Here is a 26,578-nt window from a genome sequence, read left to right on the forward strand (position 1 = left end):
ACCTATATATAGGACGCTAGTTTATATGGAATAGGTACATCCACTACTTGCAACTGTCCTGGTGGGTTGTTGAATAAAGTAGTCAGATACGTCTAGGAGACAGACTGATGCGCATATGTCATTCATTACGGTACTAATGCAAGCCGAGAGGGAGAGTTCGATGCATGCTATACTCCTCATGGAAACAACAATGCCCGCCCGATGAACATTCCTTCCTAATAGCTTATCAAATCAGTTCGGAGTGTTCATTGGCATAGTTCCCTGGCTTGCGTTAAGGCCAGTTTTTCATTTTGCATTATTCTTGGCGAAAAATACTAGGGCGCACTTCAGAGGCATAGCTAGCTGAGTCATTTGTGCGCGACTCAAATATGGCGGAGTCGCAAGAATCCAAACGATCTGAGGTGAAAACTGCACCATTTCGCCAAGTAAAAAATGAGATATCCAACTGTTTCTGCAAGAGTGCGTGAAAGGGGCAATTGTGTCTTGGAATTGCGAGGTTGCACCAATTATAAATACGCTGTTAGCTAGATTTGCCTGCCTCAGGATGAATGCACACATCTCATGGGCTTGTCTGCAGCACTGTGACTATCATGGTTTGCAATGTGATTCCGCCAGAAATGATCTAAATGATTAGATAGAGGCTTTCAGTCAGCCTCCTACTTGATAAGAAATGGCATATGATTGATAACAAACTATCTTGTTGCATGACAGGACATCACACACGCAGACACACATACACAGCTCATAGATATCTGATTGTGTCCCTACAGCATGAAGCCCGGATGTCTGCGCTGTTCGACGAGGTGAAGAAACTGGGTCCACCGAGCGGACCTGTCATCACTGCCCGCTCAGGGTCGATCTCAGGCAGCAGTGACCAGAACCGAGGGCAGGGAGAAGAAGACAGTATGGGCAGCAGCCGGAGTGAGGAGAGGGAGGATAGAGGAAGAGAAGGAGAGGTGGTCCCCCCCAGCTCTGCGACTGGGCAGGAGGGGGTCAAGCCAGGCTTGGATGACGAGCTGGAGGGGATGCCTGTGTACCAGGCGGAGGAAGAGGAGGAGGAGGGGTGGAACTTCTCACTGCCCAGGGTGGGGCTGGAGGAACTGGACAGACAGGCGGACAACCTTCCCCGTGAACTAGCCAACACGGGGGCAGAGGCTCAGGATGATCCCCAGGCAGCTAGGCTAAGTGATGGAGGGGAGGAGAGAATGGGAGATGTGAGCCATGTACCAGCCAACCCCACACTGACCCCGTCACCCGAATGGAGCTTGGGTAAGAAACACCGGCAAGCACCTGAACAGATTAAAACAGTGGAGGCTGAGATAGGAATCGGAGGACGGGCCACTTCCACCAGCCTCCACTGAATTAAACTCCCATTTCAATGCTGCAATTAAACTTTGACCTTTGTCTGTCAGATGGAGATTATCCACTCCCGTCGGAGGGTGTTGGAGCCAGTAGCCAAGAGGTAAGTAGCTGTTTGTGTACCAAGACATATACGGAGGTATGTGTTTGTGTGGGAGAGGTAATGACGACTTAAAGGAAATATGAGATGAAGCAGGAGGAGTAACTACAGCAGTAGGGGCTACAGTTTCACTACACAGGTGTAAGAGCAAACTAATGTAAAGTGTTACCAAGGCAAGGGAAATGCTATCATATGAACGGCAATCGTTGTGAATGCACATTGTTCTGACATCTGTCCTGTCTCTGTCTCTACTCTGTCCCTACTCCATCTTTACTACATCTCTGCTCCATCTCTGCTCCATCTCTACTCCATCTCTACTCCATCCCTGCTCCATCTCTACTCCATCTCTACTCCATCTCTACTCCATCTCTACTCCATCTCTGCTCCATCCCTATTAAGAGCAACCTGATGTAAAGTGTTAACAAAGAGAGGGGAATGTTTTTATAGAAATGGCGATAGTTGTGTATGCCCATTGTCTTAACATCTGTCTTGTCTCTGTGCCCTACTCTGTCGCAACTCCATCCCTCCTCCTGCCTTGTCCTTCAGAGATCAGAGTGTGTGTTCCCAGAGCCAGAGGTGGGGGAGAAGAACAGAGAGAGAGAGGAGCGCCCCGTCTCCCCCGTCATGAACATCAAGGATGAGCCCATAGACGAGGGTTATGACAACGCCCTGCTGCCCTCCACCAGAAGCATCAAGGAGGAACTGGACCACCAAGAGGTCCGCGTCCTCCATAGACCCTCCTCAAAACAACACATTTTATAACTAAAGCGATTCCCTTTACACATTTTATGTACTCAAAGTGCAGCACAATGTGTGGATGGACTGTGCATGAAGCTCACACCCTGTTGATTTGATTAGAATCATTCTAAGTCTTTGGTTCTAACCATGTATTACACTAGAGGCTGGTGGAGGACAGGCTCATTGTAATGCCTGGAATGGAATGAGGAATGGTGTTTGATACCATTCTACCTCCACCTGCCTCCCCTTGACTGAGAAGTCCTACTGTAACGTTCGTGTCATTTGTTGCAGGAGGAGCTGAGGATCAGTTCAGTGTTTTCAGTCGGAGGGACCTCCTACGGCTCCCCTACAGGTGAGAGAGAACCCAGCATGTTGTCTGAGGAGGTCACCCTGGTCTGGTCATCCATGTGGATGCATGGTAGTGTCACTTCAAAGAAACAACTATGGCTCATCATCCATTTGAAAGTAATTCAAAATGTGTTAAACTTCCACTTCTGTGTCTACATATGTGTCTACCATATGTGTATAAGTACCACATCAGTGAAGCTTTATCACAGAGCTTTTATATGATTCACAATTAAAAACATGAACCCCCCCCCGCCATCCTTCCTCAGCTCCGGCCCCCCAGACCTCCTCCTCCTCCATATTTGGTCCCGGACGAGGTGTGGCACCCCAGATGGGAACAGGGGCCCTGTTCCCCTCCAGGGCCCTAGCCCCAGCGGCCCCGCCTGCCCCGGCCCCGAACCCGGCCCCTCCCCCTCAGCCCCCCAGCTTAGCCCCAGCCATTCGCATCTCCTGCTCCGGCTGCTCCAAGATCCTGCTCAAGGGCATGACAGCCTTCCAGCGTAAAGGCTCATCTCAGCTGTTCTGCTCCACCGTCTGCTTGACTGGCTTCAACCCGTCTGTCACCAAGACCCGGAGCTGTGCTCAGTGCCTCAAGTACGTCAGCTAGGCTCTCTCATCTCTTCCCTACTACCTTCAACTGTATGCTGGGTTTCTAGAGTGTTGCTCCCTGTGATCGTAACTGTGTGCACCATGTCTTCTTAAGGATGATAGAAGTATTCTGTTCTATTCTATTCTATATCTGCCAGACCAAATGCCAACTGCCTTATATTATCCGGTTATAGGTTGAGTTTATTTCATGGAGGAGTTTGTTTCTTGGAGTAGATCACACTTAATGGAGTCTAGCCAATGGAGAATCTCCATTAAAGGTGTGTGTGTGTGTGTGTGTGTGTGTCGTCTCTCCAGGGAGATGGACAACCCTACAGAGGTCATCTCGGCCATCGTGGAAACTAACGGCACGACACGGGACTTCTGCAGCCAGTTCTGCATGGTGGTCTACAAGCGCAGGAGGAGAGACATTGAGCTGCTGGGGAGGGAGAGGGAGAGCATCCCCCCTGCCCAGATCACAGCCCTGAACACACCCAGCGTGGTCGACAGTGTGGAGAGCATCCCCAGGTGCAGTGTCTGCAACATAAGCTCCATGGTAGGGGACAGGCCTCACCTCCTATACCCTATACACTTGTCTAGACCCTACCCCCCTGTACACTTGTCTAGACCCTACCCCCCTATGCACTTTTCTAGACCCTACTCCCCATGCACATTTTCTGTCTTGAAACTATTGTCGTAGAATACTATCTAATCTTCCTCTTTCTCCCCTCTCTCTCTCCTCTTTTCTCACTCCCCCCACCCCCCTCCAGGTTGAGCATGAGGTGTCCCACCAGGGGGTGCTCCACAGGCTGTGCAGTGACAGGTGTTTCTACTCGTTTTGCTGCACGCACCACCTGGTGATGAACAGCTGCTACAGCTGTGGGATGTACTGCAACAGCAATGCCTCCAACTGCCAGATCCTCCGCATGAGCGGGGTCAACCTCAAGTTCTGCAGCCCCACCTGCATCACCACCTACAGACAGGTGATTACCTACACACACACACACACACACACACCCCTAACCCCCCCCCCCCGCATCACCACCTATAGACAGGTGAGTCGTCAACTCGAACACACACACACACACACACACACACACACCTGCTCACCTCATTTGATTATGTCTTTAATACAGTATATCACCATTGTTCTCCAACCCTTGAAGTTTCTAGAACTGAATGATACATATATACAGTACATATATATTTTGGTTGTTAGCCAGCCTGCATTGTGATGATCAATGATTTGATTTATTTGATTGATAACGTATGTATTATTTGATTGATTGATTAATTGGATGGTTCCTACCCCCCGCCCCCCCCGTGGTTGCTGTGTGACAGACGAGCACCAAGGTGATCCCGTGCCCCCGCTGCAATGATTGGAGGATCATGTCCGACATGGTGGAGAGTTTAGACATCCACGGCAAGATCAAGCTGTTCTGCTCATCCAAGTGTGCCCCCACTGCGGCTCTCAACTCACTATCAGGCATGTGCCCCATCTAACTCTGTATGTATCACACTAACTTAAAGTTTTTATCGATATAAATCTACATTTTACCAGGTTAGTTAAACTTGTGGACATGTCAAATCTCGTAGGAGAGAGACCTAGCCTGGCAACACACACAGTTACAGACATACCTACACAATTAGTACATACACTAACCAAGCACTTTATTGGGAACACTATACTAATACTGGGTAGGGCCTCCCTTTGCTCTCAGAACAGCCTCAATTCTTCGTGCCATTGATTCCACAAGATGTTGGAAACATTCCTTTGAGATTCTGTCCATGATGACATGATTGCATCACGCAATTCCTGCAGATTTTTCAAGGTGTTCTATTGGATTCAGATCCGGTGACTGGGAAGGCCACTGAAGAACACTGAACTCATTGTCATGTTCATGAAACCAGTTTGAGGCGACTTTGTGACATGGTGCATTATAATGCTGGAAGTAGCCATTAGAAGATGGGTAAATTGTGGCCATGAAGGGATGCACATGGTCAGCAACAATACTCAAATAGGCTGTGGCATTCAAGCGATGATTGATTGGTATTAATGGGCCCAAAATGTACCAAGAAAACATTCCCCACACCATTACACCACCTCTACCATGACATGGTGTACAGGTCTTCCTAATAAAGTGCTTGGTGAGTGTACATCAAGACCTCGCATGTTAAACGATTGATTGATTCAACATAACTAAAACGGTTGAGGAAACTGATTGGATGAATAAAGCTGAACCGTGTTCCTCAGCCTCTTGCTTGTGCTGAGAAGCGTTCATTCTGACACATGGTTTGGATAGAGAAGGATAGCTACAATGTATTACTGTATTATAACCTTCCAGCTCAGCCAATCTGTGACCTTGGTAACGATGTCAAGGAATGGCATGCCATAATGACTCCTCTCCTCCCCGTCCCACAGGGAAGAAGTTCCACTGTACCTTCTGTAAGGGGCTGGCCGTGCCCCAGTACCACCTGGCAGCCGTCGATGGAACCATCCGGAACTTCTGCTCCTACAATTGTGCTGCCTCCCAACGGGTAACAACAACAACAACAACAACATGATAGCATAAGCATACCGCAAATATCATACAAACGATGCAAAAATGTATGTCCATGAAAATTGCAGTACAGACGGTACTGCCACAAGACTGTTAGCCTGTCGAACTAAAGCCTAGGCTTATTTCATACAAAGTTATTTGAAGGGTTTACCATAGTGCACACAAAAAGTAAGGGGGGTTTCCCGAACACAGTTTAAATCTACTCCTGGGCTAAATTACATTTTGAATGGAGAATTCCCATTGAAGATGCTTCTTAGTCTAGGATCAGGCTAATCTGTGTCCTAGAAGCCGGCCCTGAGTCTCCTCCTCTGTCTTTGTCCAACAGACCGCCTACCCCATGAACTCAGCCCTGCCCCAGATGAATGGTTCCACCCCCAGCCCCGTGGTGGCGCCACCTCACCGCAATGTTTCTGGTACAGCAGCTTTCAATGGGCACCACCCCTACCCCCAGCCTCGGGCACCCACCATTGGGCACCCCTACGCCCCGACCCAGTCCCAGCCCTCCACTGGTCACCCCTATGCCCCAACCCAGTCCCAGCCCTCCACTGGTCACCCCTACACTACGACCCAGTCCCAGCCCTCCACTGGTCACCCCTATGCCCCAACCCAGTCCCAGTCCATCGCTGGGCACCCCTACGCCCCAACCCAGTCCCAGCCCTCCACTGGTCACCCCTACGCCCCGACCCAGTCCCAGCCCTCCACTGGTCACCCCTACCCCCCGACCCAGTCCCAGCCCTCCACTGGTCACCCCTACGCCCCGACCCAGTCCCAGCCCTCTACTGGTCACCCCTACGCCCCGACCCAGTCCCAGCCCTCTACTGGTCACCCCTATGCCCCAACCCAGTCCCAGCCCTCCACTGGTCACCCCTATCCTCCAACCCAGTCCCAGCCCTCCACTGCCCCCTACACCCCAGCTGCCCCAAGTTGGCCCAGACACATTGCGCCTTACCAGCATGACATACCCCTCCCGGGTGCCCAGCGCTGGGCAGCAAGGCTCACCTGCTACCAGTGCTGCAAGCAGTTCAGCAACAAGCCGGAAGTCTTCCAACACAAGGTAACTAGCTCTCACTATCTTGCTTCTCACTAGCTTGGTTCTAGATCTGGGTAGGGGGGGTCATTCCATGTCAAATCAATGCAAAAAAGATGATTTTGACACTGACCATCCACCATCTCAGGTTGTTCTAAAATGGTTTCTGTACTTAGAAACAGATAAGATGAGTATTCCTGCAACATTATTTTGTAGAAATATCTCTTGAGAAATGTGGTAATTCACTGTACCTCCATTGATTAGCCATTGTTTTAATTTCATAGGATTCATATAATATTAAATAGAGTTCAAACTCCAATTCCAATTTGGAGAGACTATCGGTCTGCAATGTCAGTCCTCCATGTCTGAGTTTTGGCTGGTGTTGGAAATAGTCCGGTGAATCAAAAAGTCATGTTTTCACTGCTAGATGTGCTTTGCCTTGCAGAAACAGCGGGACACTGCACTCTTACAGAATATCACAATATTCGATAACATCGCAGCTCAACCCTATTACTGAAAACCCTATAGACTGCCCTGTAATGTTTTTTTAATGGGTTTTCTTTTTGTTTTGGACTTGTAGGAAAAGTCTTCATATGAGAATTGCACCCTAGGGAAAGGCCTCTCAGACAGATGCCATTTATTGGACTATACGAGAAGAGTTGGGTTGAAGCCTTTGAGGTCGTTAAGAGAAGGACAAACTGAATTGCTTTCATGGAGGACTGGCTCGACTTGTGCGGATGACGACACTATTTGTTTCCACCATGAGCAAAAGCTATTGGTTTTATACCCAAACTTGCAAAGAAAATGCTGTGATCCATTTGGTAAACACAAGAAACCATTAAAGAAAGCACTCAGAGAAATTAGTGTTGAGATGGCTACGAATTTCAAGGAAATATTGGAAATCGATGTCATCCCTGGAAAGAGAATGTGTCCAACATGTTTTATTGTTTACAAACAAAAGTTAAAGAGTGATACAACGGATCAAGATAATTCACCTGGTCCTGACTTTGACCCTGTGCTGGCTGCAGAGGGCATGTCACCTGGTCCTGACTTTGACCCTGCGCTGGCTGCAAAGGGCATGTCACCTGGTCCTGACTTTGACCCTGCGCTGGCTGCAGAGGGCATGTCACCTGGTCCTGACTTTGACCCTGCACTGGCTGCAAAGGGCATGTCACCTGGTCCTGACATTGACCCTGCGCTGGCTGCAGAGATCATCTTGACTCTTGACTCCAGTTTAACTGACGTTAGTTTAACTAGTCCACCACAGCTTCACAGACTGGCATCTCATTACCAGGTAGGACTTTGGTCCAAATCGGATTTGGGGTTTAGATACTATCCAATATCATCAAAATGGCCGATTTGGGTACAATCAAGCTTATATCTCAGAGCTCAAACTATATTTCGTCAAAATATTGCAGGAATACCCTTAATAGGAAGGAATATCTTATTTGTTTCTAGCTACAGAAACAAATCTGAACAATCTAAGATGGAGGATATCGAAATCCTTTTTTGTTCGTTGATTTGACATGGAATGACCTCAGGGTCAAATCAACAGGCCCTAACATCCAATAAAAAGAAATTCACACTTTATTCACCCAATGGCAGGGACATCTAGTGCACAGAATCTGGTACTACCGCAATGTATAGGGGACATTAGACACACAACTTCAACAACTAATATCTTTGGACAGGGCAACAACCTAGTCACCAGATTCACCAGAAATATATTACATAGTATGAAGCAACAAAACTCCAAACCACAACTTCATACTACTTTTCAGACATAGAGGACTGACACTGCATACTGGCCGATAAAATCTTCTAATCGAGGGATTTGGAGGGTTCATGGCTAACTTTTGCCCCATTGTTTTGGATTCCTCATGTAGGTCCAAATCGGATTTGGGGTTTGAGTTCTATTCAATATTATAATGGCCAATTTGGGAATGAAACTATATTTCTACAAAATAGAGTTGCAGAAATACATAAAAACAAATTCAGAACAATCTGAGATGGTGGGTGTCATGGCTTGTTGATTTGACATGGAATAACCCCCTTGGATTGACACACTACAGGGGTTGGGTTGATTTGGGACTCACCAGTAGTGTTGTCCTATACTATGTCCTGGTCTCAGGGTCGGGTGCTCCAGTTCTGTGGGCAGCGGTGCTGTGAGGAGTTCAAGACTGGTAGGAACATCACCGTCTCCTGTGAATATTGCAAAGGCAACAAGGTCTGCAAAGACATCGTCAGATACAAGGCTGTAGACAGGCCCTTCTGCAGCGAGAGTGAGTAACGTTGCCATGGTCACCTCTCTCTCTCTCTCCTCCATCTGTCTCTCCTCTCTCTCTCTCTCTCTCTCCTCCAGCTCTCTCTCTCTCTGCGCCATCTCATTTCATCCAGCTCTCTCTCTCTCCTCCACCTCTCGCGTTCTCTGCTCTATCTCATTTCCTACACTTCTATTAATTATCCAAACTGGGCGTCAGAGACACTTATCTGTGTGTGTGTGTCTGTGTGTCTGTGTGTCTGTCTGTCTGTCTGTCTGTCTGTCTGTCTGTCTGTTCCAGGCTGTAAGCTGCTGTTTAAAGACGAGTTGAACAAGCAGGCTCAGGACAGCCTGTGGAGCTCTTGTTCCTACTGCGGTGGCATCAGTCAGAAGATGCTCCACAACCACTTTGGTGGGAAGATGAAGCAGTTCTGTCACTCAGAGTGCATGTCTCTCTACACTGTGCTCTTCTACGAGGTCAGACACACATTCAGTTACATTCAAATCAACTTTATTCATAGCATCAGGGCATTGACAAATCACAAATATTATACTCTGTGACCTACCTGGTTAGAGAGCGGTAAAAGAAGAGTAAATACATCCATTACTCATCCATCCATTATACATCCTTTTCTTTGCACAGATGAGAATGTGTTTTCAACAAACTAACTAGATACTGTCTGTGTGTGTCTGTGTGTGTCCGTGTGTGTCCGTGTCTGTGTGTGTGTGTGTGTGTGTGTGTGTTCCTCCCTCCCTCCGTCAGATGGCTAAGTGTGACAACTGCAGACGCCAGGGCAGGATGAAGGAGCAGCTCAAGTGTTCGGGCCTCCTCAAGCACTTCTGTAACCTACCTTGTCTGCTCCAGTACTGCTACCAGACCTTCCCTCAGAACCCTCGCCGTAGCAATGGTACCAGCGCCGGCCCGGCCACACCAGCACCACACTGTTCTACCGGCTGAACTGTCTACCGCCACACCAAACACCAGTCATCTATCACTCAGTCAATGAATCAATGATCAGTCACATGTTATTTGTATCTGTATGCATCACTGTAGCGCTTCACACAAAACACTTATTTTTGATTTCACTCTTTGAAGCAGAGGCCTTAAATATAGTGTTTAGCTTTCATTCCACTCAACTGATTGCCTCTTGTCTCTCTTCCCTTCTTCCTCTATCTCTCTTCTGTCTTTTCTCCTTTCCCTTTTATCTTCCCTTCCCCCCTCTCTTCTCTCCCTGTCTCTTCCCTTCTCTCCCTCCTTCCCTCTCTCCCTCCCTCCCTCCCTCTCTCTCCCCAGTGCCTTCAGGGGGTGTGTCAGCCCTGCCAGCCCCCCCTGCCGCACCGGTACACCCCCCGTCCTACCAATCACAGGCGGCGCCGGTCATAGCTGATGTCGTCTCATTGGCCAACGCCCCTGCTGGCCAGCCCCGTACTGCCGACACGGCTCTGACAGGTAGCACACACACACTGACAGATGACACACTGAGCTATATGAGTGGCTGGTATGGAACATAATCATATTATGAAGACATTTCCAGACTGGTTGTTGTGAAGAAGAGGTCAAAGTGAGAGGTTGACATTGTCCTGATGAAGACTTTGCTCTGCTTGCAGGGTCTCTCCCGACGTCAAACTCCTATGGCAAGAGCCTTGGAGATGTGAGTAGTCTGTCGTTCGATTGTTTTCAAGCTTTATTTAAACTGGTAAAAAATAGCAGGATAAGTTTTAAACGCTATGTGTGTGTGGCTGTGTGTGTGGCTGTGTGTGTAGGCGAGCACCCAGACAGATGCCATGAAGCTGCCTGCTGCCCGTCGTCGTGTCATGAAGAACAAGGCTCTAATGTGTAAACCCTTCACCTTGGACCAGGAAACTCTGTGCCACCTGAACACCCAGGCCACAGAGACTCCCTCTGGTAAAACTACAGAGCAAAACACACGTACACATAAATATACCGCTCTAGTAATGTAGATGTATTACTACTACTACTTACTACTGTCTACATACATAATAATAATAATAATATATGCCATTTAGCTGACGCTTTTATCCAAAGCGACTTACATTGCATTGAGTGCATACATTTTTCACTATATATGATCCCAGCGGGAACCAACTAACTCACTGAAGATGATGTGTATGGGTATTACCTCAATCAATACATAAAACACACTAGTAGCAAGGAATCAGATTTCAGTGTTCATATTTACCTCTAGCGCTCTGTCTCTCTCTCTCTCTCTCTCTCTCTCTCCCTCCCTCTCTCTCTCTCACTCCCCCCCCCCTCTCTCTGCAGGTTCCTCTGAGTGTTCCTTCACGACCACGGTCAACAATGAAAAGTTGCGGGTGGTGGTACTGCCTGTTCCTGTGCCGGTCTTCATCCCAGTGCCCATGCACATGTACACCCAGTACACCCCTGTGCACGTGCCCATACCTGTGCCTGTATGTAAACAGCACTCTCTGGGCTTATCTCAGTCTAACTCCATCTCCTTAGACACTCTCTCGCTCTCTAGTCTAAGGTGCCCGTGCCCGTGCCTGTATGTAAACACCTCCTCCTCCTCCTCCTTCTACACTCTCTCCCTTGAGCTGACACATATGTATGCCATGTTTTAATACCCACCATCTAAATGCCTTGAAGGACCATGTTAGTCATGTTTTTTTTAGCTCATATATGACATCCTGGTGCTGCACAGTGTTATTACACATTTCAGATTAGTCTGAAAAATTGTCATTGAGGTTTTTTTATTTTGGGCGATTCTTGGACATTCGATTTTCTTAGCTCCTCCTAAATTGATTTGCCATGTGCCGTGACAAATGACATTTCCTACAAAGTGTGACGAGGCTAGCCTGTTTGTAAAGTTGGTGCCCAGAGTCAAATATAACCCTCCTTTTATTGAGACTTGCTCCTAGCTATAGCTCTGTGAATGACACCACTCGGTGCATCCATTGTTTGAGTATTTTTCTCGACAAAAGCCAGGAAGCAGGCTGACGTGGGCCTTTAAACGTTTCTCAGGGTCTCTATGTGCTTTTAAAAAAAAAGTGTGTTCCTGCCAGAACCCCTACAGGGAATGTGACTGGGTTTGTGTTTGGTTGAGTCACTGCTCATTTCCTGTGGTCCTTTCTCAGATCCCAGTGCCCATGGTAATACCACCTACGCTGAGCCAATCAGAGACCAGGGACGTGAAAGACCCTGACCAATCACAGGCCATGGAAGAGGCGGAGGAGGAAGAGGCGGAGGAGGAGGACGACGAGGAGGAGGAAGTAGAGAAAGACAAGCCTGTCTCCCATGGAGGTAAGGAGAGTTTACAGCTGTCTTGGTAACATGTATGACACCATTACTGTCATTGAAGGTCCAATCATACTTGTTCCACAAACACAGTCTAAACTGTTATCAGGTCTACATACTTACGCAATGAATCTGTCTTCATTAACATGTATAACAGCATTGAGAACATGTATGTTGCCTGGGAGCATTGATGGAGGTTGTGTGTGTGTGTGCGTGTGTGTGTGTGTGTGTGTGTGTCAGACCAGGGAAGTACGTACAGTGGAGATCTGGAGTCCGAGGCTGTGTCTACCCCTCTACACGGCTCCTCTCCTCCTCTCAGCTGGGAGGAGGAGTCTACAGCTGCTACTGCCCAGAGACGCAGCCTCAGGGGTGGCCCGGGGGCGGCGGACCCCTCCAGCACCTGCCCTCCCTCCTCCCCCAGCCTGGCGGACCTGGAGGCTGACTTCCCCCCAGGTGAGACCCTCAACACCTGTTGTACCTGGAACACACATGAATGGATGGAACGCTATGGGTCGCTTTACTGTACGCAGATTAAGCCTAATGCTTGATTAAATCACACTTTAGATGATCTAGGACTATTATCTAAATCTGGGAAACCGCCCCTATAAGCTTTATTTTCAGTCATCTTCTCCTGATCTCCCTCTCCTCAGACCACAGCTGTGTGTGTAGTGCGTGCGTGCGTGCGTGCGTGCGTGCGTGCGTGCGTGCGTTGCCCCTCTCTAACTCCTCCCTCTCCCTCCAGAGTTGTTTGACCCTGCTGCAGCCAAGGAGCCTCAGAGGCCGACAGTCAAACACCGAGGACGCAAGAGACTCCGCGACGGCTTCCCCCCCAAGAAGAGGGTACGTAACAACAACACACCCAAAGGGGCTTTAGGGGGGTTATCAACACGGCTGGGATGGGGTCAGAGGCATGAGGCCCAGTTAAGGACAGGTCACACACTGGTAGTCAGGCTGGCAGTATGGCCTTGGTCACACTCATACCATTATCAGTATTATGGCTAACCAGCAGGGGAGGCTGGTGGAGGCACCATTTGTTATTCCATTCCATCCATTACAAAGAGCCCGTCCTCCAATTTCTACCTCCACTAGCCTCCCCTTCTAAACAACTACACTGTTGTTGTGTGTGTGTGTGTCTGTCTGTGTCTGTGTGTCTGTGTTGCAGACTCGTAAGCGGGCTGGGTCTGGGTCTGGCTCTGTGGAGCCGAGCCTCAGCCTCCGTCTCTCTCCTGCCAGAGCCAAGCTGCACCACATGTACGGGGTCAAAGCCTGGAAGAACTGGGTGGTACAGAGGGAGGGCAAGACCAGCGGGGAACAGCCAGGCGGGGAAGAGCCGAACGCTGCTGGTGAGTAGACTATGATCTCCTCTACACACACACGGCTAGGTTGTCAGATGTGTTCATGTCTTTACTCTCCACCAGAGTCACCAGACAAACGTTTGATTGGACCAGTGTTTTTTCTAGCCAGTCCCAGTGCCTCTCAAGGAGACTGATGTTCAGTGGCTCTTTACCTACCATCTGTCTGTGGTTCTCTTTACTGACCATCTCCCTGTGGTTCTCTTTACTGACCATCTCCCTGTGGTTCTCTTTACTGACCATCTCCCTGTGGTTCTCTTTACTGACCATCTCTCTGTGGTTCTGTGTGCTCTTCCCTCTCCCTTCCCCAGTGCCACCTGTGTCTCTGAAGGGGGACGTGTTACAGTGTGACTCCTCTGAGCTGAGCTACGGTCTGTGCCGCTTCATCTGCGAGCTCCGGCGGCCCAGTGGTCAGACCTACACCCCCGACAGCATCTTCTACCTCTGCCTGGGCATACAGCAGGTACTCACTGAGCACGCTCCAACCTCTTACTGTTACCATCACATTACTTTTACTGTTCACCATCATGTTACTGTGTCCACAGTGTCCCAGTGTTGGGTGCAGTCTCAGTCTGTTTTGGCTTCAGTTAATGGAATGGAATCAATTGAATGAAATGCATCCCCCCCCCCCCCCATCTCTCTCTCTCTCTCTCTCTCTCTCTCTCTCTTGTGTACTCCCCACCCCACCCTCTTTCTTCATCCCTCTCTCCAGTATCTCTTTGAGAATGGGAGGATAGAGAACATCTTCACTGATGATTTCTACAGCCAGTTCACCATGGAGATCACCAGACTGCTGCGGAACTGGAGACCTACCCTGCTACCTAGTGGTACTATACTACACTATTCTCCTATCACATACATACTGTCCTACTATCTAGTGGTACTATACTACACTATTCTCCTATCACATACATACTGCCCTACTACCTAGTGGTACTAATTACACTATTCTCCTCTACAAACAAATGCATTAAAAGTGCAGTGTGTTAACTGCCAGATACAACTGTCCTAGTGTTACTCAGTTCTAACCCCTACGTCTGTCTGTCTGTCTTGTCTTGTCTTGTCTCTGTCGGCGAGTCACACTGTAAGGAATAGGGATGTCTGGGCTTCAGTTCAGCGGGCTAACACAGTCTTGTCTGTATCCATAGGTTACCTGCACTCTCGTGTGGAGGAAGACTACCTGTGGGAGTGTAAACAGCTGGGAGCGTACTCCCCAATCGTGCTGCTCAACACTCTGCTGTTCTTCAGGTACCCTGAGGTTCTGTTGTGTACATGTTCCTAACCTACTAGTGATTATGATTACCTGTTATCTGTTCTTCAGGTAATGGGCACGCTCATTATCTTCTGTGTACATTTCTCTAATCTGTGTGTGTGTATGACTCACTCCTGCAAATAAAAAGATACTCAATAGCAGTGATACTCAAACCTGGTCCTATAGTCACACAGACAGGTGTTCGTCCCAACCTAGTGCTACAGTATCACATCTGATTGATCTGATCTTCAAAACCTTGATTAGCTGAATCAGGTGTCACTGCTGAGCTGGGAAAACAAACCTGCAGCAATGCAGCAATGCAGCTCTCCAGGACCAGGAGTGAGGAGCACTGAGATAATGACTTTGATTCATGAAGATTCTTCTTCTTCTTCTCTCTGCTCCTGTTCTTCAGCACCAAGATGTTCCGCTTCACCACGCTGGCCCAGCATCGCCGCCTCTCCTTCACCAACTTCTCCCGCTGCACGCGCTCCGCCAAGACCGCCAAGAACTCCTTCCTCAGGTTCAGACCCACGGACCGGACCAACCCAGGTCAGTCACATACTAGGGGGTTTGCACCCTGACTGAACTGAGCCAGACCTGGGTCCAAATAGCATTGGCATTTTTTTTCAAACACTTTGAGCACAGAATGGGCAGGGGTTTGCGATTTTTAGACTGTTCCATTGCCTCCATTGTACCAGGAAAGCTCAATCAAGCACAGCAAAGTATTTGAAGTGATATTTTTACAGATTTCAAATGCTATTTGAACTCAGGTCTGTACTGACCCAACTGGAACCATTCTATACTCAGTCACATGGTTAAAGCCTGTCCACCTCTCCTCCTGATGAGTTTTCCAGCCCCATTTTGATGACATCATGTGTGCCAGATAATTGCATGATAGTGCACACTGCTGTAACGTGTCAGTAGTGACCACACTGTTCTGTGTGTTTGGTTGTAGTCAGGTCTATAGTATGTGTTTCTTTCGTGTGTGTGTGTGTGTGCATTTACAGTACGTTTTCCTCTCTTGTGTGTATCCAGAGCAGCCTGTGTTGCCGGCCAAAAGGAAGATGGAGGAAGAGGAGGGAGACATGGAGATGCTGGAGAACACAGAGAACCCTCTACGCTGTCCTGTCAGACTCTACCAGTTCTACCTCTCCAAATGGTCAGCACACACACACACACACAAACACAAACACACGCACGCACACACACGAGTAGATATGGGTGATCAGCTAATGATACTGTTATCTCTCTGTAGTGATGGCATATCCATGATCATGTTCTTATGTGTTATGTAATAGCTGCCTAGCCTTGAGCCTCTGTAATGGCTGCCTTAACATAACCTTCTTCTCTTTTTCTTCCTGCTTCTCCTCCACCTCCTCCTCCTCCTCTCCCTGTTCCTCCTCCTATTCCTCCTCCTTTTCCTCTCCCTCCTCCTCCACCTCTTCCTCTGCAGCTCTGAGTCGGTGAAGAAGAGTCGAGACCTGTTCTACTTGCAGCCTGAGACCTCCTGCCACCCCAACAGCCCCCTGTGGTACTCGTCCCAACCACTGGAGGGCGCTACACTGGAGAGCATGCTCACACGCATCCTGGCCGTCCGGGAGGTGCATCTGGACTCCCCCCAGCTCGGCCTGCAGCACCACCCCTCCACGTCAGCTGCCTCTACGGACGATGAAAGCACATAGTGGACATCTATAGGGGCTTTACACACTACCAGACCGACCAGAACCATACTGGGCATTACACACTCCCAGACCAACCCCAACCATACTCTGCTGGCTGAGATATCTTTCTTTCACCTGGTCCTTGCCAGCCCAGTAGCCTACAGCTCGGTTCAGCTCAGCTCGGTTCGGCTCTGTAGTGTGAATCAGGGTATATGGACTTATGCCAGAGCCTGTTCAGAAATAACCACTAGCCCCCTAGCTACTCCCAGACACGTGTAGATCTGGCTGGATTGGACAGGTGTAAACAAGATGGTGGTAGCTCCACTATTCCCTCTGGTAGGCCAAATTACTTACACCTATCCAATCCTCTCAGATTTACACAAGTGTGTAGGGGTAGTGTGTTTTAGTGTTTCTGGACAGGCATATGGATGGACACTCACTTGACTAGATGACTGCTGCTGTGTCTGTTAAAACCATAGACGTATTGTTACTAGACAAAGCTATAATGACATTTCTCTATTGATGTAAATGGAGCACATCAAATGAACACATCAGCCAAAAATGTTTTTTTTGTGGGCTGGTAGCGGAGCCAGACTTGTTGCCAAACTGCGCTTACACCCATTGGCCGATAGGGATGAGGTAGTGTGCCGTCTCCACCAATGCCTGGTGGCTTGGTTCGAACCCCTCTCCTGGCCCATAGACTACATGGAAGAGGATACCCCTCTCCTGGCCCAACCCCTCTCCTGGCCCAACTCCTCCCCTGGCCCAACCCCTTTCCTGGTCCAACCCCTCAGACTCTACGTGGACGAGGATACGCATATTAACATGCAAAGAGATGCAACACTATCAGATCATATCAGATACTGACAATGTATCTAATACTTGACTTTGTTATGGACAATGGACACATGCCTAAACAAATATGACAATATTGTTTATATTATGTTAGTTTTATTTTCTTGTTTGTTTGCTCCTAATCATGTGTTTACCAAGTTGCCTTATTCAAAGGGCCACACAAGTTACACCATCATCTAGTGTTTTCAGGGGAGGCTGGTGGAGGTATACATCGGAGGGCGGGCTCATTGTAATGCATGGAATGCAATGCGGAATGGTATCAAACACGTGTGTTTCATACCATTCCTTATTTCATTCCATTCATTACAATGAGCCCGTCCTCTGATTTATGCCTTCACCAGCCTCCCCTGAGTATTATCCACTACATAAACCAATGTCATTACATACATAGGTTTCTTCTGGATTGTTACTTGAGTACCTTTTGAATGAAAAATTGTACTTTGCTATTTTTTCCCCAACTGAGTACATAAAAAAATAAACATGTTCACACACCACGCTTTCTGGTCTCTCTCAGCTCTCTGCTGGCCTTGAGTTGGCCTATCACTGCCCAGTAAACAGAACAATCATGGGCATGCACGATGTGTGTCCCCTGTGGTATGTGGGGAGAACCACACTCGTAACCAGAATGAAATCCTCTTTCGCTGTGAAACTCACCAGCATTTTAGATGCATGAATAATGTCAAGATAAATTACAGCTTGTTCAATATGCAAATGTGATTGTCTCTGAAGGGCTGCTGTAGGTGATTGTTCCTGAAGAGCTTGTGTGTGTGTGTGTGTGTGTGTGTGTGTGTGTGTGTGTGTAAGAGAGATATACTGATTGATGTGTCATGTAGTGTATTGCTCATAGCTTTGCAGTGGTGTCACATGTTCACGGTTATTTAACTCTTGAACATGGAGGAGCCAGGCAGGCCACGTTCTGGTTGCATGTGAGACAGGTCGTGTGTGGGAGGAGGAGGGCAGGGAGAGAGAGTGGTACAAGAGGGATGGAGAGAGTGAGAGAAGAGTTTGTGTGGGAGCGAGAGATAAAAGATCAACACTGTGCAAGCTGAATTTTCCATCTAGGATCTCTCAATATGCAGTAGCAGCTGTTTGGAACTGAATCATAGAAACAACTATATTCTGCTTCCTACCTTTTTGGATTTCTTGATGTTATTCAAATAAATCTGTTAAACCGTGGCGTCACCTCTGTGAGAGAGAGGTGGTGATGCTTGCGATAAACGCTGTCCTTCTTTCTCCACCCCGGGTGAATTGTGTAATGATTTCCCCAGCTGATACAATCACTGAGCCCACAGGGGTCAAACCTAAATAGAGAGAAAAGGGGGCGAGAGAGAGCGAGAGAAAAGTTAGGCTTTAAGAGCTACAAACCACTTAAGCCCTGAAGCAGCCATAGAACATGGGGGAGGGGGAGCTGTAATTGTGTGAGGGAGAGAGAGAGAAAGAGGAAAGAGAGAGAGGAGGGGAGGGGGGGGCTTGCGTTGGTGTTGAAATAAGAGACCATTTGTCAAAAAAATCAGTTTCTCTGACAGTAGGCATGATTTACAGTACATAGTATCTCAGGATTCTACATGCGGACTGGTGAGAGGTTTGGTTCTGGAACGCCTGACTCTAGAACATATGGAATGATCTTCTGCCAATGACAGTGACAGTTGGGGCTCTGATTTATTTATTGATGGGGAACAAGTGACAATGGCTATAGATGAAAGCAGAGACAGATATGAGGAGGCGAGGCAGAGATAGAGGAGGATGGTGAAAGACTATGGAGACTGAAAGGACCTGAGAAAGAAGTGACTCACCCGGAACGTTCTTGAGGACGTGCAGTTACAGTATTACTGAAGCTTTTATTAAACTCCTGGGTTTTTGTGTTGTTGGCTGCAGTTCTGCGAGAGAGGAAGCAAGCAAAATTGAATCGGATTTTTAGAAACCTGAAACCTTGCCTTTTCCGATATACAGCTCTTTTTTTTTTATTGTAGATTGTTGTGGAGAGGAGAGAGGAAAGAAGAGGCAGTTCAGATAGATACTGTAGATACAGATGACGATGGAAATAGAGGCACTCTCTCTCTCCTCAAGGTTGAACAGTGTGGAGGAAATAATTGACTATTATTTTTCACACTGGGAATAAGCTGGCATGACTCTGTCTTGATTATATCGAAGTTTTCTCCCTGGAGATACAATTTGTATTTTCTCTCATATCTGTTGTTATTCTATTATATTTGAACCAGCAACTCTTTTTGGACGTCTTGTGGACAGACAGGAGGAGAGATAGGAGGAGAGGAGAGGAGAGGAGAGGAGAGGACAGACAGGAGGAGAGGAGAGGAGAGGAGAGGAGAGGAGACAGGAGGACGAGGACAGGATGGGGAAGCCTCTGAGCCGCCCAGGCTGCTTCAGACAGAGCCCCTGCTGCCTGGAGAAGAGCCCCGACGTCGGGGACGGTTACAACGAGGATGGCTATATCCCCCAGCGTTCCATCTATGATACCATGTGCATCAACGAACAGATCGACGGCTCAGCCCACAGCACGCTAGGCTCCGGGGGCGGGCACGACAACAACTACTCCAGTAATGGCTCTCTAGGAGCGGGGGCCGGGGTGGGGCTGGGTGCCGGGCTGGGGGGGGGGGACATGTTCGAGCCCCGCTCCACCCCCACGGTCCCAGGGAGGAGGCTGGATGAGAGGGTGATCTTTGACTGTCTGAAGCTGGTCCAGGATGAGCAGGGCAGCAGCAGCAGGTCCCCTGGGGGATACAGGTCTGTCTCCCCCAGTGTCTCCTCTATCACCGCCCCTGGGGGGGGCACCTCTTCCTCCACCAAGAAACACCACCATCATCATCACCATCACCACCAGGACAGTGGGAAGAGAGACCAGAACCTGGGCAGACAGTCCTGGAAGATCCTGACCCCCCCTAAGCACCTGGAGTGTCTGGAGCTGACATCTGCTGACGTGATGGAGAAAAGCTTCTTAAACCCCGGGGGTGGGGGGGCTTCCCTGTACCCCCACAGCAGCAGTATGACCTCACCCCTCATCTCCCCCTTCTCCGGCTCCCCCCTCTCCTCTGGCTACCACACCCCTGTATTCTTCTCCCCCGCCAAACCCCGCCCACCTCAGACACAGAGCCTCAAAATCTCCCCCCCTCCCCAGCCTCGCCACCCCTCTCAGACTCTCAGCCTAAAATTGTCCCCCCCTGCCCAGCCCCGCCACCCCGCTCCCAGACCCCCGCTCGCCCAGCTGTCTGTCAGCGCCCTGCAGTTTTTCCAGGATGATCTGATCTTGAGGGAGAAGGGGGAGACAGAGAGGGAGAGGAGGGGTCCATCTGTCAGCTCCATGTTTCAGGACGACCTGATGGGGAGGGACGTGGGTAGAGCAGAGAGCGAGAGGAGGGGTCCGTCAGTGAGCTCCATGGTTCAGGACGAATTGAGGGGGAGGGAGGGGGAGAGAGCTGACAGGGAGAGGAGGGGTCCGTCAGTCAGCTCAATGGTTCAGGAGGACTTAAGGGGGAGGGAGGGTGAGAGAGCTGACAAGGAGAGGAGGGGTCCGTCAGTCAGCTCAATGGGTCAGGAGGACTTAAGGGGGAGGGAAGGGGTAAGGGTGGTGGGTAGAGCAGAGAGCGAGAGGAGGGGTCTGTCAGTGGTTCAGGACGATCGCGGGTCGGTGTTTGGGAGCGTGAGGACCAAGGCTCCCGGCTCAATGATCGGCCGTCACTCTCCCTTCCCTGAGCCAGACCCCGACATGGCCCCCCTCCTGCTCAACCAGAGGTCCCCGGGGGGTCCGGGGACCCTTGGCCCCAAGGCCATGGAGTCCACCTGGCCTCGCAGGATCATCGTGAGGAGGAGGACGGTGAGGCAGGGGGGGGCCCTCCACAACCTCCCCATCCTCCCCCCCCTGCCCTCGGTGCTGGCCCTGGCTGCCCTGGACAGGAAGGCCCTTCCCCGCCTCAGCCCCTTCCCTGAGCACCAGGGAACCCTGGCTGGACTGATGGGACGGTCCTCTCTGAAGGAGCAGAGTCTGGAACAGTGGAGGGTGTTCCAGGAGCCAAAACCTCTGGCCAAACCGGAGAAGGAGGGAGGAGGAGGAGGAGGAGGGGAGGTGCAGAGCAGCGGTGTTGAGAGCAGTGGTGGTGCTGTGGGTGGTGTGAAGGAGGGAGAAGAAGTGGAGATAAAGGAAGGAGAGGTGATGAGAAAGATGGAGAAGCAGGAGAGTGGAGATGTGGTAGTGGAGGAGGAGGTGGAGGGGTGGGATGCGGTACTAGACATGGTCAACACCCTGTGGGACGAAGGCTGGGCAGACTCCGACTCCTACACAGGCTCTCTGAGACGCTGGCCCCTGCTCAGACCCCCCAGTGGCTTCGGAGGCTCCCACCCCCCCTCCAGCGCAGCCTCAGAGCTGTCCCTCCTGGAGATGGAGAGGAGGACCAAGGAGGTGGAGGTGGAGAGTGACCTGTCCTCCATAGAACACTTGGACCTGTCTCAACCCAGCCCTCAGCCCGACACACAGAGGGAGAAACCCCCGCTCCCTGGGAAAGCCAAGCGTCTAGTAGTAGGGGACCAGGTCCCTCTACCCAAGCCCAGCCTGGACCTCACCCCCGTGGGCTGTCCAACAGAGACAAAGCCCCTGAAGGAGGATGGATCTCCTGATTCCAACCTGACGTTAGAGTCGGACTCCAGCGGAGTGTTCATGTCCAACCCCAGCCAGACCAGCCAGGAGGACAATGCCTCAGACAGTGACAGTAGGCCCCTGACGGAGTCTGACTTGGGCAGCACCACCTCCCTGGACCAGGTGAAGGACGAGGTGGGCTGGGGAAGGGAGGAGAGCACGGAGCTACAGTGGTGCTACCCCTCTCTCTTAAAGGGCTCCTCTCGCTGTGAGGGACACGATAACGAGCCAGTTGAGGAAGGTGTTGAGGAAGACTCTAAAATGGGGAAGATGAAAGGGTCTGCTGGTGAAGGGGTACAATCTGACAACACATATCTGGGTGATGGCTCCACCACTATAACTGAGGCAGATTTGAAGCTAGTGAATCGTAGTACTGTGATCATGTCTGGGGGCACTGACTCCCCTCTCCCCTTGTCCCCCACCAAACATGAGATACGGCGCTCCGGGCTGGACAGCAGTGACCTGGACCCCTTCATTGCTACTGATAGTTTTGTCTACCTGGCTGTATCAAGGCCTCGTGTCTTACAAGCAGATGTGGTGTCTAAGGCTGAAGAGGCCACACCCCCAGCCTCCCTCTCCTCCAAGCCTGGCCTCATCAACCCTGAGGAGACGGACTTCCTCTCTACGGACAGCTTCGTCTACCTGGCAGCGCCAGACTGCAACCTGTTGGCCACCGAGGGTCACTGTGCCTACGGAGGTGACTCCAAGGACTCCGACTCAGACGACACTGGCTCTGGGGTGGACTTTGTCCTGGGGTCCATGGTCGGAGACAGTGACTGGGACTCTGACCTGTCCGGGTCCGGGTCTGGGTGTGAGCCCGGTGAGCCGAAGGCTAAACCTGGCAGTGTGCCAACCTGGGACTTCTGGAATGAGCTGGAGCAGGAAGTGTTGTCTGGGCTGTTTGCTGAGGATAAGCCAATCACAGGGATGTTTGTTGAGGATGACCCAATCACAGGGATGTTCGCTGAGGATGACCCAGTCACAGAGATGTTCGCTGAGGTTGACCCAATCACAGGGATGTTCGATGAAGATGAACCAATCACAGTGGTGACCACTCAGGTGGTGACCACTCAGGTGGAGCAGTCCAGGAAGGTGACGTGGCAGTTTAAGTCCAACAACCGTTCTGTATGTCAAACAGGAAGTAGAAAGGAAAAAGAGGTGTCATCATCATCATCATCGCCGTCATCATCGTCTTCATCATCATCACGCTACACAGATGCAGGAGACACATTCACTGCTTGAGAGTCGATACTTCATATTTCTGACTCTCATGAAGGCAGCCAAGCTTTCTTTCAGTTAAGTGGCTAATGTTTTCATAACTTGTGTATTCTAGTTTTTCATCAGGGGAGGCTGGTGGAGGTAGAAATCTGAGGACGGGCTCATTGTAATGCATGGAATAGAATGAGGAATGGTATCAAACATAGCAATCCTCATTCCATTCCATACATTACAATGAGCCCAATTTCTACCTCCACCAGCCTCCCCTGATGGAGAGGTATAGGCTGTATCAAGGCCTGATCCTACCCCTCCTCTGAGGTGCATGGGGAATTCAAGCCAATATCTTCCCTGCTTGTAGATTACTTCTAATGGTTTGAAGAATTTAGAGAATGAAATCCAAAAGCTTGAGTATATTTGGAAATGATAAAGTATTTAATGTTAATGACAACCTCTGTGTAGAGGTTGAGAACTGTTGTTTTGCCTCTGGCCTCTCATCCCTGAAGAACTCTTATCAGCTAAGTGCTGCCTTGATACCTGCTTGAATTGCCAGTCGTTCCATTCAGCTATTCTACCATAAAAACAACTCATTGCAAAAAATTGCGATTGCTGCTTTTTATTGTCTTATGTTTATGTTGAACATAAAAAGCAATGTATTGATATTGAGAGAGGATTTAAGACAATGTTTTATTTGATTATTAGAGTAAAGCGTTGTTAATTTGATATTTGAGCAATATGCCTAAACTGTAGATTTGCTATATATATTTTATGTTTCCTAATTAGAAAGTGTTGATTGAGGGATGTACATATACATGAAAGATATCAGTGGATCTTATTTATTTAATCATTGCCAAATATATATTAAAGTGCTCTGAGCTTGGATCTGGCAGTGCTTGATATAACTGTGTTCTTGTTACACTAATTGGTACTAACTGCATACTGGTTCCTCTGGGTACTGGTTGTAAATATGTGTGCCAGTACTCTGATAGAGAATGTGCAGGACTGAATACATTTTGAGCACCAGCGCAACCATCGCTAATGTAGTGCAGTTGTGGCACATCATGCTTTCTCTGACTGAATTTAGAGATATTTATTTCTACACATTACTAATCTACACACTGCTGCACAGAAAGAAAGCACTGACATTTGAGGGCTATTTTCTGTCCAAGAGGCCACAGAAATGCAGGGAATGAGATACTGTGCAGAAGGAAAACACTTGTTGGCTGAATATGCCTCGCTTTGATAAGGGTTGATTAATGTAATATTAACATGTTCTGAACCCCTGCACATGCATTAACATGCCTAGAATGTTAATCTTAATAAAATGAAGTGTTTTCGTATGATTCCACCTCTGGTAAAACATTTTACTTTATGGCAAAATGAGTTGACAAATCTCATTATTTGCTACCTCTGAAAGGCAAATCTCATTGCTAACTCTGACAACCTTTTAGTCAGTACAGTATAGATTATAATTTGTGTTATTTGGGAGGATACTAAACATTAATGGAATAACCGTAATTAACAGTGACTAATCAGAGGTCTTTATAGCATGTCATTTGTGAATTTCGGTTAACATAATGTAATTTTCCGATTTGAATTGGAAAAAGAGAGTTTCTGCACCTTGGATCTTTCATCCCAAGTCTGCACTGTAAAACTATAACATCCTTAAAGGGAAGTTACATTTCTTTAACATGTTTTCCTGGTTTGGCCCTGACCCTGGCTGTAGTTGATTAGCCAGGCAGTTTTTAGTTACAGATGATCATATTTTGGGCCCCATAGCACTCCATTCATTCAGGAAATATGTCCAGCACCTTGCAGACACTCCAATCCAACTCATATTATGACAAAATCCCTCTCTGAAGACTTTGTCTGCATTATTTTTCTGAAAATGCACTTTGTTATGCTGTAATACACTTTTGCATTTCGTTGTCATGGCAACACAATACTAAAGTCGATTGCAGCATACTAAATTGACAGGGCCAAACCAGGTTGTTTTTTTGGTAAGTAGAACATTCCTTTAAAACATGTCTGCTTCAGATCTGCCTGTCAGATTAATGAGGTTTACACTACCTTGTTTGGTCCTCATTGGTGAATTGACTTAACAGCTGAGAATTGAGGGAGTTGTTTCAAACCTTTTTGTGTGCAATATTATGATGACTGATTGTTGAAATACCTAAATGTACTAATAATAAAGACAAACCTTCATGGTAAAACGAGAGTCTATGTTGTTTATTGCATGCTTTTTAGGGATTTAATCCTGTCACCAGAATTTTAAATAAATAAATAATCTCACAAACCAGCCAATCATGTGGCTTCTCAATGTTTTGATGTTGTGGCTCAATGTGCCAGTTCATGTTGTTCCTGACCTAGAAAAGACCCTGTGTGTGTGTGTGTGTGTATATATGAGACATTTGTGTGTGTGTGTGTGTGTGAGACATTTTGTGTGCGCGCGAGTGAGTGTGTGTGTGTGTGTGTATGTGTGTGTGTGGAACCATAGATATCTTTGTGTTTAACAGAAGTCAGATCAGAGGCTGAGGCTCCTCCATGGTAGAAATGTAGGCCTGTTCCTGTCTATTTCTGGTCGGATTAATTAGATCAGTCTGAACGAGGGCAGGGAGGTGTTGGTGGGGTGGGGGGGTGGGGGCTGTCATGATTAATAGCTAATTTGTGTGCCAGTTACAATACACTAGAGGTATCCACTATCCACACACAGTGTCCGAGACAAGCCGAGAAGGATGACGTCGTCCTGTGTGTCTGTGTCTATACAGTGACATAAGTGGCCTTTAACAGAAACACAGTTACTGAGTTCAGCATAGGGTCACACATATATAGAGTTCAGCATTGGGTCACATGTTGTATGAACATCATACACACAGGTCTTTTGATAATCTGTGCCAACTGCAAACTGATAACTGAATCTGTGTGTATATCTAACACCATTGCATAATATGTGCTGTAGATTCTGTGCAGGAACAAGACTCTTCAGCAACACGGGTGAACTCCAAAACGTTGGTGATTTATGTCTGTTCTCATAGAACCTCTCTAAGGATTTTTTTGGCCTATTGTATTGTGTTTGAGGGAGTGTGTGTGGGTGCTGGTTGTATGTGTGAAATGTTGCTCGGGCACATCGAGTGGGTGGAGAGGAGTGGGTGAATCATGCTGTTGAATATCTGCCAGGTGCTCCAAAGTCTGACTGACTGAGATGAAAGCTGCTATGCAAGGGAGCAATGATGCTAGGCTGTTTGTATTGATGCTATACTATTTTGCGGAAGCACTGATGCTATGCTAAATACTATACATTGATCCTAGGCACTGATACTACACTACTAAAGCCACTGATGCTACTTGC

At 48.6% G+C, this 26,578-nt stretch overlaps 1 protein-coding gene across 1 annotated transcript; it reads left to right on the plus strand.

Moving 5' to 3' along the window:
* Positions 1 to 199: 199 nt before the first annotated feature.
* Positions 200 to 17,615, plus strand: LOC310814602 (zinc finger MYM-type protein 4). Its single transcript, XM_083684098.1, has 28 exons — positions 200 to 401; positions 771 to 1,269; positions 1,413 to 1,462; positions 2,006 to 2,176; positions 2,489 to 2,549; positions 2,812 to 3,136; positions 3,446 to 3,683; positions 3,898 to 4,110; positions 4,469 to 4,613; positions 5,550 to 5,665; positions 6,014 to 6,742; positions 8,847 to 8,997; positions 9,277 to 9,452; positions 9,739 to 9,883; positions 10,270 to 10,425; positions 10,584 to 10,627; positions 10,740 to 10,881; positions 11,260 to 11,405; positions 12,090 to 12,255; positions 12,490 to 12,702; positions 12,992 to 13,089; positions 13,412 to 13,592; positions 13,913 to 14,064; positions 14,314 to 14,428; positions 14,750 to 14,849; positions 15,266 to 15,402; positions 15,889 to 16,012; positions 16,307 to 17,615. The coding sequence occupies exons 1-28, from the start codon at positions 369 to 371 to the stop codon at positions 16,533 to 16,535; spliced, it is 5,055 nt and encodes a 1,684-aa protein (XP_083540224.1). The 5' UTR covers positions 200 to 368; the 3' UTR covers positions 16,536 to 17,615.
* Positions 17,616 to 26,578: the final 8,963 nt, after the last annotated feature.

This window comes from Argentina silus (genome assembly GCF_951799395.1).
Source record: "Argentina silus genome assembly, chromosome: 13".
Taxonomy (NCBI): Eukaryota; Metazoa; Chordata; class Actinopteri; order Argentiniformes; family Argentinidae; genus Argentina; species Argentina silus.